This window comes from Triplophysa rosa, linkage group LG13 (genome assembly GCF_024868665.1).
Source record: "Triplophysa rosa linkage group LG13, Trosa_1v2, whole genome shotgun sequence".
Classification (NCBI taxonomy): domain Eukaryota; kingdom Metazoa; phylum Chordata; class Actinopteri; order Cypriniformes; family Nemacheilidae; genus Triplophysa; species Triplophysa rosa.
This window is the reverse complement of record NC_079902.1, coordinates 12,064,935-12,083,695: the sequence shown is the minus strand read 5'-3', so window position 1 is coordinate 12,083,695 and position 18,761 is coordinate 12,064,935. Positions and strand designations below refer to the sequence as shown.

The 18,761-nt window shown below is 39.6% G+C and overlaps 1 protein-coding gene across 3 annotated transcripts in view; it reads left to right on the top strand.

Moving 5' to 3' along the window:
* The window catches only part of fgf13a (fibroblast growth factor 13a), a 190,636-nt gene that overhangs the window by 128,718 nt on the left and 43,157 nt on the right, over positions 1-18,761 (top strand). For 2 of the 3 annotated variants that reach the window (XM_057348894.1, XM_057348895.1), the window contains exon 3: positions 6,287-6,454. The exons of the other annotated variant lie outside the window; for it this stretch is intronic. In XM_057348894.1, coding sequence (XP_057204877.1) covers positions 6,287-6,454 — 168 coding nt within the window. The remainder of the gene's footprint in view (positions 1-6,286; positions 6,455-18,761) is intronic. 3 annotated transcript variants of the gene reach the window in all.

Here is an 18,761-nt window from a genome sequence, read left to right as displayed (position 1 = left end):
ATAAATTAATGCGAGCAGGCGTAAGGTCACCCTTTGAAGCCATACCCGCACCTTTTACGCTTTCATTTAAATTAGTATCTCTAAATCTAAATTAATGTTTAAGCCTCCGAGGGAAAATGGGCTGATCCAGACAAGCCACACTAGACCCTTATTAAATCACAAATTGAATGCCTCTGATGTTTTCATGTTCTGCTGATTGAGTATATGTTGTGTTCAGTGGTGTTTCAGGAATCGCATCAATTGCAGCGAGATAACCGCATGGCTTATTAGTGTATTTGAGCAGAGTAACAAAGCCAAATTTGTCTCTTGTGTTATAGGGAGACTTTGAGCAAGCAGAGCAGTAACTGATGGTGTTGTGCTCCCTACATGACTACTGGTGTTCTTGTTACGCGCACACTGTTGCATGATCTTCATGCTTGTTTCAGTTTTAAATTAAAGCTGGAGGTAAAACACAAGTCGCTTGTTTCAGTTTTAAATGAAAGGAGGTACAACGTGAGTCATGTACATTTGACAGATACTTTGTAGTGCTCAAACAGCATGTGAAGTTTTACTCAGCTTTAAACATACATTAAATTGACTATTAAGCCTAATTGTGCTGGAAGACTAAGTTGGGTCAAAAATGGATGCACTCAATTGTTGGGTTATATGTTGGGGTTGTCCTTTTTGACCCAACGCTGGGTTTGTTTGGGAGGACTCTACTATAATGTAAGCAGTTGCCTGCCATCTCTCCTTTATCCGAAATCATCCCTTTATCAAATTTACTTCATTTTATCCAATTTTGTAGTCAAGGGGACTGGTGTAGAGCTTAGATTGAGTCAAAACAAAACAAGCAAAGCAAATTAGTTTATTATTGTTTTCAATTAGATTGGATGGGCAGATGAACTGAATTTCATGTGAATTCCAGTGTATGGCTCCCTCTCTAACCAATGCTTTTAAGATTATCACAAAACATTTGACGAATTTCAACAAAACATCCTTTAGCTCATGTTAGATAGCTGCAATACTACCTATTGGTGACTTTTTTATTGAAGTTTTTCCTCTATTTATTTTACTCTTTAAAGGGATATTTCAACCAAAAATAAAAATGGTGTCATCATTTACCCACTCTCAAGTCAAGATTTCTTTGTTCTGTTGAAAACAAAGAAATATATTTTGAAAAATATGAAAAACTTAACAGGGCACCATTGACTACCATAGTAGTTTTCTCCATACTATGAAAGTGAGTATAGTGCCCCAGAACTGTTTGCTTACAAACATTCTTCCGAACATCTTTCCCCGTGTTCAACAGATCAATGAAATTTGCACAGGTTTGGAGCAACTTGAGTTTTTATTTTTGGTTGAACTATCCCTTTAAGCTTCCTGTGTTTACTGTCTGTTTTCCAAAATCTGATATCTGACAGCACTTTCTTTTCTTCGTATGCACTGTCTCCCCTACATACAGGCATGTGACGTTAGCTCACATTTTCCAGCCATTTCCAGCAAATTGTCTAGAGGAGATGGTGGGGGTCATAAGAGCCTCTATTCAGGGCACTCTGATTAGCCATGAGTCACTGGTTGAATAGGGGACGAGAGGAGCTGTGTGTGTGAGGCAATGGGAAAGTCAGGCATGGCCTGTGCGTCATCTATGTGTTTTCCTTTGGGAGGGAGGCATCAGGTGGTCTGTGTTGTTTTAAATGGCCTGATGGAAGAGGGTGGTGGGGGTGACAAAGAGGGGTGTGAGATGACTGTTACATTCTCATGTGTTCCTTTGTTTGAGGGTGCGAGGTGTTGCTTGGATGAGAAAGTGTGAGGGAAGTGTTTTGTGTAGCCTAGTTAAGAAGCTTTTTACTATTATTTAAGCAGATTTTAATGATAGATTTCTGAAGCAGGGTGTGTATTGTCAGTTATTTTTATTCAGAAATAAGATTTCAGATTGCTAAAGATAATGCTGGGTTCACATCAAACGCAAACAATCGCCGTTCCACGCTCTTTATTACTCGCGGGAAAAGCTTGTTATTTTCGCGTGAGTGACACGAGCTGACAAATATTTACAATTTGCGCGGAAGAGGATATTGACGCGTGTTCACCGCAATTGCGCCGCCCCATTCGCGTCATTCGCATCGCCTGCCACGAGTTTGCATCTATTCACATCTTTGCATTGACGTTGTATGTAATTTACCCACGCAAATCGCTTAATTCGACATTTGGTGTGAACACCCCATAAATTATATCCCAAATCTCATTCACTATTCAAAAATGTTGCACAGAAAAAATGGGAATAGTAAATAAATAATAAAGTGACTTTAAAGTTCTTTTAATTACTTATAAAGCCTTAAACGGTTTAGCCCCTATCTACATAACAAAACATTACAACCCCTCATGCTCCTTAAGATCTCAAAACTCCAGACTTTTACTAACACCTAGAATAACTAAATCCACCAAAGGGGGTAGAGCTTTCTCATACGTAGCACCTAAACTCTGGAATAGCCTTCCCGATACTATTCGAGGGTCAGACACATTCTCCCAATTTAAATCTAGATTAAAGACACATCTTTTCAGCCAAGCATTCACTTAATGCATAATATGCTAAATAAACCACCGGGAGACTGTATTTATTAGATATTATTTACTAGAATAATCTTGCTCGTTCTATAAACACCATGCACTGTGCTGTGTTTTACCTTTTTTGTGTTTTTCAGTTTTTCTTATTTTCTCCTGTAAAGCTGCTTTGGAACAATGCACATTGTGAAAAGCGCTATATAAATAAAATTGAATTGCATAAATGAGTAAGTAACGACAGAATTTTAATTTAGGGGAACCGTTCTTTTAAATTGTCATGGTTCTGCCTCACCTAGTCTTGGATTTCCTGGTCCTGAGGCAGAGCCATGACAAAGTCTTTGGTTATGTGTGGAGAGAATCATATTATTGTCCTTTTGACAATAATATGCGTTCTCTCCAGTGTCTCGTCAATGGCCCCGCCCCTCTCGTTTCATGTATTGCTTCCCTCTCGTGTCTAATGTTCCTCACCTGCCCTGTGTAATTATCTCTCGTTTGTCTTGCCTATTTAATGCCCTCATGTTTCGTTGTCTTGTGTCGGTCATTGATTGTGTTTGCCGGGTACCCTGTGTCTAAGTCTTGCTGTCATCCATGCCGTGTGTTTACCGGTCCTGTCGTGTGCCTTCCTGCTCTCCGTTTTGCCTGTGTCTCATGTTGCCGTCTCCCTTGTCGTAGTAAGTGTTCAGTTTAGTCTTTGTCGAGTGTTGTCTAGTTTAGTGTTAGTAAGTTTACGTCCCTGTTTGCCCTTATTATTACTTTGTCTTGTTTACACCCCCTCGTGGGTTTTTGTGTTGTGTTTTTGGTTTAAATAAAGATCCTTTTTTGTTAACCCCTTATCTGCTGCCTGCATTTGGGTTCTCCCACACGTTTCGTGACATAAATTTGCCCACTCTTTTGTTTTTATGACTAATCTGTTAATTTGACCAATAATCCTTTTCTTTTCAGTTAGCGAGTGAGTGATGATAATAAGTTTTTAAGTGATTCAAAGTAGGGAAATAATTAGAAAGAAGTCGTACTTACTTCTATCCCTTGCAGTTCACGAGCATGAATCTGTAGAGAAGAAACATAGAGAATAAGAGATCTTTTTCAAGCACATAGTGTAAAGAACAGCTCAATCTCACTTTCAGTTCTGAAGCTTTAGAGAAACAGCAATAAAAATTAAATCCATTTCAGCTCACCAAACTTGGTAGATCTCATGAGACCAAAAAGAAGCCTTGACTCAGATACACGTGATATTTTAAGTGCTGATATTTTAAGCGCACACTCCCTCAAGGCTGCAGGACCGGCTGATGGCCACGTTCTTCTGTTCATTCTCATCACACAGTTAACTGACATTTCATGCAAATTGAAGTGGGTTCCTTTGATTTAAATAGTACAAACTGAGACAGTCCACCTTTAAATTTGTTTCACTGCTTAAACTTTGTGACCTTAATCTCTCTGCTTTAATGTGTGAACTGCAACAGGGTCAGAATTTAAAGCTGTCATGCTTGCTGTTGATAGCGTCACTTCTGTCCTTGAAGTCTTTGTGGATTGAGGCCATTGTAAATGAACTGTTCTGATCTTTGACATGTAGTGTATCCATAACCCATGTGCAGTTCTGGGAAATTATGGATTACACGGTCACCGATCATTTCGCTTTTGACTTTTATTGCTTTTCTTGATTAAGGGTAATTTTACGCCTAACATTTGGCCCTTGACACCTTCAGTTCAGGGACTGAGGAGGTGAGGTGATGTAAACAGGGAAAGGTTGCATCATTACACTAATCCAGCTCCTCTCTGGAGTGTCAGAGATTGGCTTTCAGCACCACGGACAGCGACATCCATCAGCGCTGAGCTGATGTGGTGGCAGAACCGTGAGCTGTAGATCATATCCCATCAGCCCACAGGGCTGACAGCTCATTTTGAAGCTACAGCTGAAGGAGAAGGTGGAGCTCCTGCAGGTTGCATATCCATCAGGCTTCTCGTGACCCGACCGTGCACTCTCCATCATGCTCTGGCACGTTGAGTAGCGGCATGTCGTTAAAAAACTCTGCCGGCAATAAATATGCTCGTCATTTTAATTGAGGTTTATGAGGCTGCAGTTACAGTGACCATTAATAACTATAGATTGAATAAGACCTTCACGAAACATTGGAGAAAAAAATACTTTGGTGGGGAAAATGGACTGCTTGCATGAGAAGGGCATTGTGTGTATGAGAAGATTTGCAGTTGTGTGGTTAGAAGAAAGTAGTAGTTATTGTGTTGTTGTTTTATGTATAATGCTCTTGGCACTTTTGTACACACAATCATACCAACAAAGTACCTTTAAATTGAAAATGGAAAAATAGAGAGAGAAAGAGACATGGAGTCAGGAAGAAAGAGAATGACAGAGAGAGAGATTCAAAGTAAGATAAAAGGGTAAGAGTTTCAATACCACTGCTGTTACGTGGCAGAAGTGTTTGGCCTCAAATCATGACAAAAAAAGGCAAAAAGAGATGCTATAATAATCCATTTCAGCTTAAGGAAAAGTACACTCTGCAAGCTTCAGGCAATGAAAGCATCTCATAAGCTTTCACAGTACAGTGTGAGCTTGATGTAATACTGTGAGCATAAACCTGCACTGTTGATTTGAGAGGTTCAAGGGTCAAATACTACTAATTATAAGGGGGCAAGGTCAATAATACCTGCAGAAAGATGTCCTTTAGCATTCCTCCTATTGGAAGAAGCCATCAGTCCATTATCAGTAACAGAAACATGAACAGCTGTTCATGTATGTGCATGTTGTATGTAAATATGCAGTTAAGATACAGTTGAGCTGCTTACTCTACGCATGTGAGATGCAAATATGCCTGTGCTGGAAATGATGCATGACTTTGAATGACTTTGTCAAGCACCAAAAACGAAAACACTAGAAATGTCTTCTTGTTATGTCTTAAACCAACACAGTAAGTTTGCATGGGGGCTTTGTCCATACACAGACTGTCGACTCTGGTCATCACCCTCTGAAATAATGGATTTCAGTTGATGAGAGCCAGATAACCCCACCTGTCTGAGTTTACCACCCTATACCCAGATCCCAATGCTTAACTAACTGCTGTCTTGTACTGTAGTTTCAATCATTTGTGATGTAATGTGTGTTAGGGTTGGGCGATATTGATTACAAAACAAATTATTTCTTGATATATTTAGCTTTTGGATAATATTTAACACATATCTTTATTTACGCATTTGCTCTTTATTGGTTTTAATGGACTTCGACCTACATAGATTTGTACCAAAACAGTCTTTGAGGTTTAAATTGATCCTTTTAAACAGTTTAATCAGATTGATGGAAATGAATTGATCTTACCAACTCTAATGCTGTTCTGTAGCAAGTTAAGACAACAAAAAAAGACTCAGAACAAGTCGATGCTCCTTATGAAAAGTAATGGCCAAATAAAAGCCACATTAAAATCACTGCGACACACTATATTTCAACATTTTATATCGCCAGAATCATTGCGAATGTAACACAAGTGTATCAAAAAAGTGCACAGCATATCTCGCCCAGCCCGTTTCTCTTTCTTCTTCTCTTTCAGCTTTCATCTGTAAGCTATTACTGTATATGTGTTCTGCTAATCTTATTGCCGTTTTTGCTTATTTTGACCTTGTCATTCATGCTTAGTTTGCTTTACTTTGCATATTTCTGTCATTGTGTGAATTATTTCTGTTGCTTTGAGCGCTCTCTCTCCCTTTCTAACCCTGCGTTCGTTTTGTTATGGCCTGACCGCAGTCCAGGATGACGCTGCTCCAGGTACCCAGGAGTACATTATGTTGCGGCAGGATTCCATCCATTCTGCGGATATAAGGGGTAAAGGCTCCCCGTTTCGTGCTAAGTGTCATGAAATCTTCTGCTGTCCACTGAAGCAAGTCATCCTCAAAGATAGCTCAGATCCCGAAGGTTTGTGTGCAACTCACCCATGTTTTCCTTTCCTGTTTTGATGCTTCTGTGTCTTTTCTTAAGTTTTAAGTTTCATTTCAACTCTTTTGATTTGCTTTTCATTTCTTACCTTTTCTCGCTTGTGCATTTTCAATTTGTGAGCTTGTGTGTGTAGAATGTAGAAACTGCTTAAAGCTTGAGATGTTAAATGCCCTATGGACAAATATCCTTCTGTCGTGTGTGTGTGTTTGTTGGAGTGTGGTGTCTTTGTGCAGACCTGTGGTCATGGTTCTTTAGATCTGAATTGACCAGTAATTACATTTGAATAACAGAGCATGAGCCCCGACCACACATATAGATACATTTATAGTGACCTAATCTGTCTTAATAGGGATGGACAATACCACTTATTTTCTTTCGATCTGATACCATGTCCATTACCTCTACTGAATGAAATGGATAAATATTATCATTTAACACTAAAAAGCCACTATTATCCTAAAATAAAATATGAAAATATCTCTATTATGACTACTGTTATTATCTGTTACTGTCTGCTATTATAGTATTAAGATTTACGATAAATCTGCCCACTCCTTTGTTTTTATGACTAATCCGTTTATTTTAACAATAACCCTTTCCTTTTCAGTTAGCGAGTGAGTGATGATCATAATTCACAAGCATGCTCTACTTCCTGTGTACAGTTCCAGACTCCACCCCCTTCCCACAAGCCCCTCCCCTTTTGGAATACAGCCTGCCTATAGTATTTCACCACTTTGCATCTGTAGCTCTCTGCCGCCCATGCCTCACTTCAGTTTCATTTATTTCTCTCCCTCCACACACATACACACACATGGACACCAGACCTACACACTTTTACATTCAAATTTATATCTATTATACTGCTATTTCATTCCTCTATTTCAAAAGGCATTGCTGTTGTCTGTTTCTCCCACAGTATATGTCTTCCTTTTTCAGGTGTTTACAGATGCATGTGTTTTGCTGATGTCTGCTATCGGTCATGTACTGCACACAGGGGGCCAATGTGCTAGGTCATTATGGGGTTCCGCATGTTGCTGGATGCTGTATTGTCTTTTTTATTGCGGGTGTTTTAGAACTCTACAGAGTACTACGAAAAAGTATCGTAAACATGATTGTTAAAGTGCTTTTCTTTTCAGACTGTCAGATCATTGGCTAAGACATCAGAAGTCACCTCATATCTAAATAAAGTTAAACACTTAAGCGCTCTTATCAGCCACGGTGCTGGATGACACATGAATTGTTCATGCATGACTGGAATGCAGCTCTAGATTGATGGATAATTTAGTTGTCATAGCTACAATGCCACAGCTGCTGACAAACATTTGCCTGATCAATTATTCAGTAATGGTTTATATTCGCGGTCATTATTTGAGCTCATTTCATGGTGCTATAGAGTTGTAGGGCCTCGGAGGTCCAGGGCACCTCCTCCAGGTCTGATTTTCGAGCCCAGTCTCATGAATTGCGTATAAATAACACGCGCGTTGCATTATCGTGTAATACGTACGCCAAAGTTAGATTTTGCGTGCATATGATACGCCTATTTTTGCATGCATATGATACGCCAATTTAGCGCGCGTGCATATTAACTGGCAATTTGTCTTATTAATCTGTCCCCTAACCCAAACCCTAAACCTAATGTTAGCGTGCGTGCATATTATAACCTCTACCCTAACCCAAACCCTAAACCTAACAGTATTATTTTAATTATTTCAGTGTTTCCTCTTCATGTACGTTTCAAAATGGCTGCTCTCCAGCGAGGTGCACGCAAACATTGGCGTATCATATGCACGCAAAATCTAACTTTGGCGTACGTATTACACGATAATGCAACGCGCGTGTTATTTATACGCAATTCATGAGACCGGGTTGGATTTTCTGCAGAGTTTAAGCAGAATGTTGGTAAATTTCATCTTTCGGGATCATGCTGCAGACGACAGGACAAGGGTGGAAGGAGAGAATGAAGGGGAAACTGAATAACTACAGATCTATTATTCAGGCTGACTGAAGCTGTGTGGACGTGACTAAATTTGCAAAGGAAGTTATAGGTGTCTTATGAAACATGAGCATGCCATCGGGGTTAAAGGAATAGTTCACCCAAAAATAAATATTCTGTCATCATTTATTTGTTCCAGACCTGTATGACTTTCTTTTCTCTGTGGAGCATGAAATGAGTATGGTCATGCTGTTCTGTTAATTGAATTAAATGGCAATGACTTTAAGCTTAAAAACACTATAAAGTACAAGCTGTTGCCTATACAACTGGTTGTTTTCTTTATTCTAAATCTTCGAGTGTTACAGAATGTATTTGTCTCTAAAAATCTGGTGCATTGCAGACTGTTACAAGCATTGGCGTTTGATGTCACCAATGTGTTCATGCGTCATTTTTAAGCATACATTGGCTGCAAATGAGGGTTTTTATGAATAATGATTGAAATTTCATTTCGTTTTTTACACAGAACAGAAAATATGGAATAAAGCGTTACTTTTATGATGCATGTAGGTTCACATTACCTGTCCCCATTCACTTTCATTGTGTGGCACAAATGTTCTGGTACTGTGCTTTAAACTTAATTTGTTCCACAGATGAAAGTTATTCATAACAACATAAGGGTAAATAAGGACAGAATGTTTATTTCTGGATGAAATATTATTTTAAAAGAGGATGGACATCTGAGCCTCTGTCTGCTGAGTTGGGATCAGTTTGTGTATTGCAGAGACAGCTTGAACAAGAGAAATAGCTGCAGGTGCTCTACCCACAAGCGGAAAATCTGTTGCTGACTCCTAAAAAAACACTTCCCCTGATCAGATTTAGGACACACGCTTTAGATCAGCACTGCGGACTATAATCCAGAAGTCGATCAGCGCTATGTTCACTCTCTATATAGGCCATATATCTATATCGCTCTCTCTTTCTTCTCTTGCTCACTCTCTCTCTCACACATCCAACTTCTGTTCTCTATCATTTACTCCATCATTTACTACTTGCTTTCATCTTTTTGGCTCTCACGATATTTAGATATTTCCAAATTCACCCCTCGCTCAATATCTGCCTGATTTCTGTTTGTTGTCTGTCTTAACCTCTTGCCTTCTCTCTTTTTCTTTTTTTAAACTCTGGATTTATCATTCTCAGTGTGTAAAAGAGGAATTGTCTCCCAGAGCCCCTTTTCTCTTTCATATTTAATCCATAACTAAAAACAAGTTGGACTTAACCTATCCTCCGACCCATACGGTATGTCGTTTGTCCCTTCCTCAAATATGACAAACACGAGCATTTACTAAATCAGCGCCTCTCCCTGCTGCAGGCAAAATTATCGCCTACCGTCATTATAAAATGTACATTTTGGGGTGTTATTTTGCAATAATAGAATGTGTTGTGGTTTGATTTTTATTCCATAATGTTGTGATCAGGGCTGGACTGGGAAGAAAAATCGGCCCTGGCAGTCTGTCGACCGGGGGGGGGGGGGTGCATGCATACATGTCTTTTGCATTCGCATCGCATGCATTCGCATTTATAATACGTCGGTCTAAGCAGCCAATACCTTAGCGGCAAACGCGTCCATTACGGCCCCATACGTTAGCGGCCCACCGGGAAAACGCCTGGTACGCCAGATGGCCAGTCCGCCCCTGGTTGTGATAACTGTATTTACATACACACATATTCAGGCATTTTGAGCAAGTAACATAACACATTTATTTATGAAATAACATGAAACACATGATATAGATACAAAACAGTTCAAATGTTTAAAAAGTACAAATGTTTCAACTTCCAAGTGTACCGAGGACAATCGATTGATTTGTATGAGAAAAAGTTGCGAAAACGATCACCATCTGCTATCTTCCGGTTTCCGCTGTGTTTCCAGACATTCAAACAGAGATAATCTTATATAGGGAAATGAAAGGGTCTGTAATACCAAAGCCCCTTTCGAAAGAAAGCCTGCAACCATTAGCCAAAAACGTGTAACGTCTAATGATAACGCCGGTATGCAGGAATGGAGACAAGAGGGCATTTTTTTAATGGATGTCAATGGAAGAGAAGCTTCACTACACTGAATAAATCGCTTTTGTGAGGAATTGCATATGATGCTGATGCAATTTTATGAAAAAAGGACATGAGTAATGTAAAATATTATATTGTATGTTTATTGTTGAATGAAAATGAAATGTTTCAATAAATACATTTGAAATGTAATGACTTGACTGTTGCGTTGGTCATGACAATGCAATTTAATGTAAAATAAACAAAAAAATAATAAAGTATGGTTTCTCTGACTTCCAGATTTAAACATATACATTATATTTACAATTACGGTCATGTGTATTTTAAGTGATAACGATATCAGGATAACTAACAAAATCTCTTTTCTTGTGCAATATGTATTAACAATATGAACAAACAAATCTACGCGAAACGTAAACTGTGCAACGTAAACTGTTACCGACTGCCATAAAACTGAACTCCGGCCACTGACTCCACTGCCATATATGATTGGCTGAGGGTGTCTCATGTGATCCACGTTAGCCGTAATAGAGCGTTCCCACCAAATGCTATTCGCGCGTAGTTGGACGCTTGAACATTTTGAGTTTACTCGCTTCATTCACGCGTGAAATTCACTTCACAACAGACGCGAATTCGCATCATGGGAGGGGCTTCTGCCAGGCGGCTCCAGTCTCGTGTATATATATATATATGCAGTATATATATATATATAACTCAAATTGAGTAAAGATCGTTTTTTACAACTTACCAGATTGTCCGACCTCCTCACTCACTTTCTTCCAAGCAAGATCTTTTTTATTCCTGTTTCGATAAAAGTAAGAAGATGTATCGTACAGCTCCGGGTATCCACATACAATGACGATGATTTTGTCCTCCATTGTTGTTTCGGATTTCTGCCTCTTCTTGCTACGTCATAATCACGTCACTAGAGCAAGCTCGTGATTGGTTAACGCGGCGCGAATTTTCGCCAAAGTTCAGATTTTACAACTCGAGCGTTATCCGCGAAACACGCGTTACCCGCGTCAAACGCCTGAAATGCTCAATTCGCGCCGCCTCATTCGCGCGAATCGCGCTGCAGTACTATCGTCCTATTGCGTCTTTGCATTGACATAACGCACCATTACGCTTTCTCCTATGGTAAGTATTAGAGAGCCTTCCATCTCCCTATATAAGAGTATCTCTGATTACGTCATGCTAATTTTCCGGTTTGTTCGAAGATGTGTTGTGTCCGTTCCTGGAGTTCCTCGGATAAAGTTATCGTATGGCTTCAGTTCAGAAGGTTTGCAACGTAACTTGTTTGTGATACATTTATACTGTTTGTTAATTTTATGGAATAAAAACATGTGACTGTACTTTTACTCGTGTGTTGTGTTTTATGGTTGACAAGTGGTAAGGGTAAGGTGGGATTGGGTGCTCTTAAAATATCTGTGAAGCCATAAACATTTATTAAAGTTGGTTGGTTTGTGGGCGGGCTCTTTTGCCTTGCTGTGCTTTTGGCTAATAAAAGGAATAGGATCCCTGTGATGACACAGGGATCCTAGACGTGACGTGATTATGATGTAGCGAGCAGAGGCAGAAGTAGAAAAAACTTTCCGAAACAAGTTGGAGTGCTGGGGTAGTGTATCATGTACAGAAATACTACGTCATACGTCCAACTCGTTTTTTAACAAGTTGACCATGTTAAAGGTGCAGTTTGTAACAAATTTGCAGTAAAATATCCAAAAACCACTAAGCTAGTGTTATATATTTTGTTCAGCTGAGTACTTTCAATATCTCAAATGTTTCCAACTACTTGTAAATCGTGAGAAAATCGCAGTTCTTAACAGTGACACGGGGCTGTGCAGTCGCCTGTCAATGGGGTCATAATCGTGTTCCCCTTTGTTATCGCCGTTACTGACGTTGAAACCGCATGACAACTGTGTCGTGTACAAATGCGGAAGTAGTGTCTAGCATCTAGCAAGCCACTAACTTGTTTCGAGCAGTCACTTATGTATGGACCACAATTATTCGCAACAATTATACAACTTTACCTCATCTGCTAACATGATTTCTCATTCCCATCTGACTGATGGCCATCAGACAACAGATCCCATCATTCCACGCTCCTTCACAGCATCATCAAGCTATGGCATTGTTGTTGTTTTGTCCAGAAGTCTGAATGCATGACATAGCATGATACCCGATCTTTAAACCATTAATACTTTTATAAATGCAAAAATATATGCGTCTTTATCTGACTGCACATAACGACATACAGTATGGGGACGTTTTCATAGCAATCGCTAGAGGGCGCTGAAATTTAAAACGGGAACTTTTGTCGTAATAAGCTATTTGGACAAACTACCTTTTGAGTCGTTTTTACTTGGAGGACAGGCTCTTATCCTAAATAGCAATAACAAACCTTAGTACATGCAGACATTTGTTGTTTACCGACCAAACGTTTTCAAACTTTTTCAGATGTTACATCCTCTTTGTCACCATGGCTTTTTATGAATCACAAAGTATTAGTATTTTGAAATCATGACTAAAATATACACCACAGTTTATTTTTATTAGAAAATGAATCAAACAAATTTCAATATATTAACACTATTATAAATGTAGAAATACATATTCTAAATTTTATATTCTATTTTAATATTCTACATATTCAATTTTTACTGATTAAGGGTCAATAAAACCTATACATTTTTTCCCAGAGACTGTGCAACCTGTTCTCATTGTTCATATTTCTCTCAGTCTGTGTAAGCATTATCAACCATCAACCAGTTATGCAGTCAAGTGATGTTGTTGTTGAGCAGATTCCCATCAAACACTCCAACATAATTCAGTTATAAACACCAAACGTCAGGTCTACGTCCACAGCTTTACTCTGGCAGAATTTAAAACGTTGGCTCGCTTGTTTATTTCATAAACCGCATATATCAATAAAGCACTTGGCACCTTCACTCACTCTCCCACCTGTGTAAACAGCATTAGAGGGACTGATGAGCGCTGAAATTACATTACAACTGACCTCCGCTTCTCATTTCACCTGCTTCTCTCAAACCACACAACTTAACACTGTCATCACTAACCACAAAAACACTAGACGGACTCTGATGATGCTTATTCCGTTGTTTTTTATCAGGCTCGCTGGATCAGACTGAAACTATTTATATGAATTGTTGCATAAATAGAAAAAGCATGAATAGTCATGGTTATGATAATGAGTGCAAGCCGTGGGGGATGCAGATGGGCAGAGCAGTAGGAAAGTCACAGTACAAGTGAAAGAGGTAACAGATCTCTTTGGAAGTGCGCTGTATTTAGATAGGGAGGCTAAATATTAGATGGTGAGTGTTTTTAGGAGAGTGATACATATTTATAAAAGGAGATCTTGCTTTGGTTAATCTCCATCACATTTAGGCCCAATCCCAATTCTACCCCTTACCCCTACACTTTCCCCTACCCCTCCGTTTGGCGCGTTCACGTGAAGGGGTAGTGGTGTCTCAATTCTCTTTTGGTTGGCGGGCTAGGGGTAAGGGGAAGGGCCAGATAGCCCTTCAAACGAAGATTTTTCGGGACCTCACTTCAAACGAAGGGCTAAGAGAAATTTCCAACATGGCCGCTCACTCGAGCAAGCAGACCCATAAATGTAAGTAATTTTTGCCATTAATAAGGATTTTTATGACAATGTTTCCTTTTATGTATGTTACATTCAATCTTGTGTTAGTATTTACTGTGATGTTCTTTTAACGTTTGCAAAAAAATCCCTAAGTTTGCTAGCGGACAGCACTTATTGCACGATACTAGAAAATATATTTTTATGTCATATACCCGGTGCATCGGCACATGTCCTCTGACGTGACGAGCTAGCAACGACGTATATGATGACGTATAACAGTGTAGTAGTGGTGTCCCGCTAAATTTCTTAGCGGAAAATTTGTAGCCCTTCCCCTTGCCACTTTGTTTCAAGAGGCAAGGGGAAGGGGCGAGGGGTAGGCAAACGGGTAGAAAATAGAATTGGGATTGGGCCTTAAAGTCAAGATTTTTATGTTGGTTACCTGGAAATGGTCCCCAGGTGTAAGAAAGTGCTTTGAGATAGCAGATGGTTGTTTGTAGTTTTGTTTGTTGGCAAATGCAATTTTGTTATATGTTTTGGTAAATTATGCTACAAGATCAGTTTCTTAATGAGGCTTATGTGTTTAAAACTTTTTAGAATCACTTTACATTATTTTTTTGGATCAGAACATCTTTAAATACACAAACAGGGACAGGAAGTCACACTGGAACAAGTACCTAGTGTTAACACGGTTCCACCTGGGACTGAGCCTGCAAAATGTTTTCAAACAGACTTTTCATCCAAAATAACTAATGGTTAAGTCATTGGAGTGACAGTCTCCATATTACCTAGCGTAATGGCGCAAACAAGATTGTAATCTTGATCCTAAAACTCAGCGTCTTTTACACAGCAAAGCAGGTGCAACTCTTTTCTGTTCCATCTCCACTGAGTCTCTTAGACCTCTTGTGGCTCCTGTAAAGATATGCAAAATCTGTTAACCATTTGCCAACATGACAACAAGTCTCACCTGGCTTCACTGTAGTCAATTTACTCAAATCCATTAAGATGCCATGCCAGATTTTCACCTAAACCTTACACAACAGCTTTAGATTAAATGTCTAAGCTGTATTTACTGGCAGAGTTTGTCTTGCAGAGGTCTATAGATGTGTGCACTGTACATTATCTGAAGTGTAAACAGTCAGGCAGAGATGTGCAGTCAGCACTTTCATGGCACATATCGCTTATGACAGGATGTGCACACACACACACACACACACAGATAGGTTTGTATTATATTACTGTAATACAACAGGGGACATGAGGATATCCTTTAGACTTTCATTGTATCCGTAGTAGGCTAATGATATTTTCTGTTCTCTGACTCCCAACATACTGTAAACCTGATACCTCATTACTACATACAACTGCGGAAAAAAATAATCGACTACTTCAGTTTTGCATTTAATCAGCATTTCTCCATGTATTTGAAAGAAAATCAATCTTATTCCATTATATATTCATTTTTGTTTTAACATGAATATGAATTTGAAAGAACTTCAGTATTCATATTCCAGAAACATTGCATCTTTTTTGTTATTTTGATCTGTTTGTTCCGTTTAATACATGCACATAAAAACATTTTTTTGAATTTGGGAATGTCGAAGAAGTCACAGAATGAAACAAAAATTATAATTTTACTTTAACACATACCCATAAATATTAAATTCAGAAAATTTAAAAATATTTTTGGAGTGGTCTCTTAAAGTGAAAACATGCTCTGACTAGTTTATAGTACCGATTTTTTTTGCAGTTTTTGCAAAAAATAGTGTGTCCACTCACACTATAAGCACCACCACACACACTGCCATCTCCCCTCAGGAACTAAACTCTCACAAGAAAAATCATCCATCAAATCTGACAGCCTCAAGTAGACACCTTTACTCTGTACTCCGATTGACTGCCTTGTGTGCATTTTGTACTGTTGGAAATTCTAACATGACATTGCCTTTGGCTCCGTGAGTCCCAAATGAGGCTCTGGTGCATTAAAATAGAAAATGTGTGAGTATTTGATAAAGAACAGCAAAATGTGTGAATGGGAGGAAAAACAGGCCAGGTCTGGCTCATTTAAAGCCTATGAGCCTGACTCCTCTTTTCCTCAACCGTGCACACGCTCGGTCTTTTCTTCTCTCCCACACCAGTATATTCCAGCTGCCTGTTTAGATGGGTGGTTATGAGTCATCTCCCCACACAATCTCACCTCTTCACATCGTTCATCAACCTGTTTCACACGTTCTCTATCCCACCCGCTGAGATGAACCGAGAAAGTGTGGGTAACTGCTTTCCTCCTCTCTCGGCAAACGGCTCCGAAAACAGCAGCACTGGGATGCTGAATCTGTGCTTTTTTTCAAGAAATATTCCACCCTGTCAGAGTGGAGATCAATAGCCGAGCACTCAGCTCACATTTAAAAGTCATTTGTGCGCTTGTCTAAGTTGTGCCACTTTACACCTGGGTGATGCCCCCATTTCCACTGAAATGTTTACAGGGAAATGGCTGGAAAGTTTCATTACCCAACTATCGCAATTGTAGAGGCGGAAGTCACATGAATGCTCAGAGCGAATGCAAACAGCGGTGATAGTTGAACCGCGTGACCTCACCGTGTGATAGTCCCATCCCATGGGCCACCGGGACACAATGGCATGGGGCAATGACATAAGACTCGAAAGCGCCTTCTCCCGTGGTGGATCACGCAGGTTGGCAGGCTAAGGCCTTGTCAGCAGTGATTTACACAGACACCTAATTTGGAGCATCGTCTCAGCTGCCAGTGCTGGTAAAGGATCTGAGAGTGTTAGACTGGATGGAAAAGGCAGCATTTATGTCTGCCAGCAAGATTCTTTCATCGTCACTTGCCAACAATATAATATAAAAATAGAATAGAACCCAGAGCCGTTTTGTCTTTAATTGATTTCACGAGTTCGCCTCGCATATAATATCTACAGATGGGGGACGGATATTATGCGTATTTGGCGTGCTGTCCTCCGAACTCGAAGCACCCGCCCCTTGTCCGGGGAGAGGGCCCCGGGTCCGGTGTGTGCGCGGACTCAGGACGTTCCCCCCTGTTGCTGCGGTAAAATAGGCTGATGGTGAGGAGTTGGGATGCTGCGAAAATGTAGAGAGAATGAGGGTAAGGCGTCTTGTCTATTTGTAGGGGTTTTTCTCCCGGGCTAAAAGATGATTGGTGAGATTGGTTATAGGAAGCCAGCCGGGTTAGTTATCTGATTGTGAGATTGGTCATGGAAAGCCAGCCGGGTTAATTATCTGATTGGTGAGATTGGTCATAGCAAGCCAGCCAGGTTAGTTATCTGCACGTACTCCGCCCGAACTTTGTTAATAAAACATCATTTTGAAAGAAAACTCGGTGGTTAGGGTGACTAAGCCCACCTAAAAGGGGCCTAAAAAGGTGGTTAAATATCCAATATTTTAGGAACAGGTCAGGTTTATTATACCTTGACAAGAATGTTATACAATCAACTACAGCTTTTAGTTTGTTTTATGTGCCGTAAGGTGCAAAAGTGTTTGGACTAGCTGGTACCATCTTTGTGGCCGGTTTCACAGACAAGGCTTAGCTTAAGCAAAGACTATGTCTTAAAAAAAATAAGGACATTTAAGGCCCAATCCCAATTCTATTTTCTACCCCTTCGCCTACCCCTCGCCCCTTGCCCCTTGAAACAAAATGGCAAGGGGAAGGGTTACAAATTTTCCGCTAAGAAATGGGACACCACTACTACACTGTTGTACGCCATCATACGTCGTTGCTAGCTCCTAACGTTATGCGTCAGAGGACACGCGCCGATGCACCGGGTATATGACATAAAAATATATTTTCTATATTTTGCAAACGTTAAAAGAACATCACCATAAATACAAACACAAGATTGAATGTAACATACATAAAATGAAAAATTGTCATAAAAATCCTTATTAATGGCAAAAATTACTTACATTTATGGGTCTGCTTGCTCGAGTGAGCAGCCATGTTGGAAATTTCTCTTAGCCCTTCGTTTGAAGTGAGGTCCCGAAAAATCTTCGTTTGAAGGGCTATCTGGCCCTTACCCCTACCCCTCCAACCAAAAGAGAATTGAGACACCCGTACCCCTTCATGTGAACGCGCCAAACGGAGGGGTAGGGGAAAGTGTAGGGGTAAGGGGTAGAATTGGGATCGGGCCTAAGTCTCTTGACTCTTGAGACCAACAATGGCACTGACATATTTTAAGATAAGTTAGGTTATTTTCAGTTAAGAGAGCTCAAACATTCATTTTATTCTGGGACTAGCCTTAAGCCCTGTCTGTGAAACCGGGCATGTATCTTTTTCATAATTATTTTGATTTTATTATTGAATAATTTAAATTATTATCAAGTGATTTCACAGCAGTGTGAATTGAGCTATAGAAAAAAGATGCAAACTATTAGTGAAAATGTTTGTAGTCTATAATTGGATATAATCTTTTTGTCAATGCATCCAAATGTAAAATGTACTGGTGTTTTCATAAATATTCAGAAAACAAAGTGGAATGTAATTAGAGATGCAACGATATATGGGCCAATAATCGGTACAACATTCAGAAAGTTAAGAAATTAATTTAATCTTCAGAATCGGCATAATCGACTATTGGTATCAGTGGAGAAATTTAATATCGGTGCATCTCTAAATATAATATTATAATACTTCATGTAAACATGATTCAGA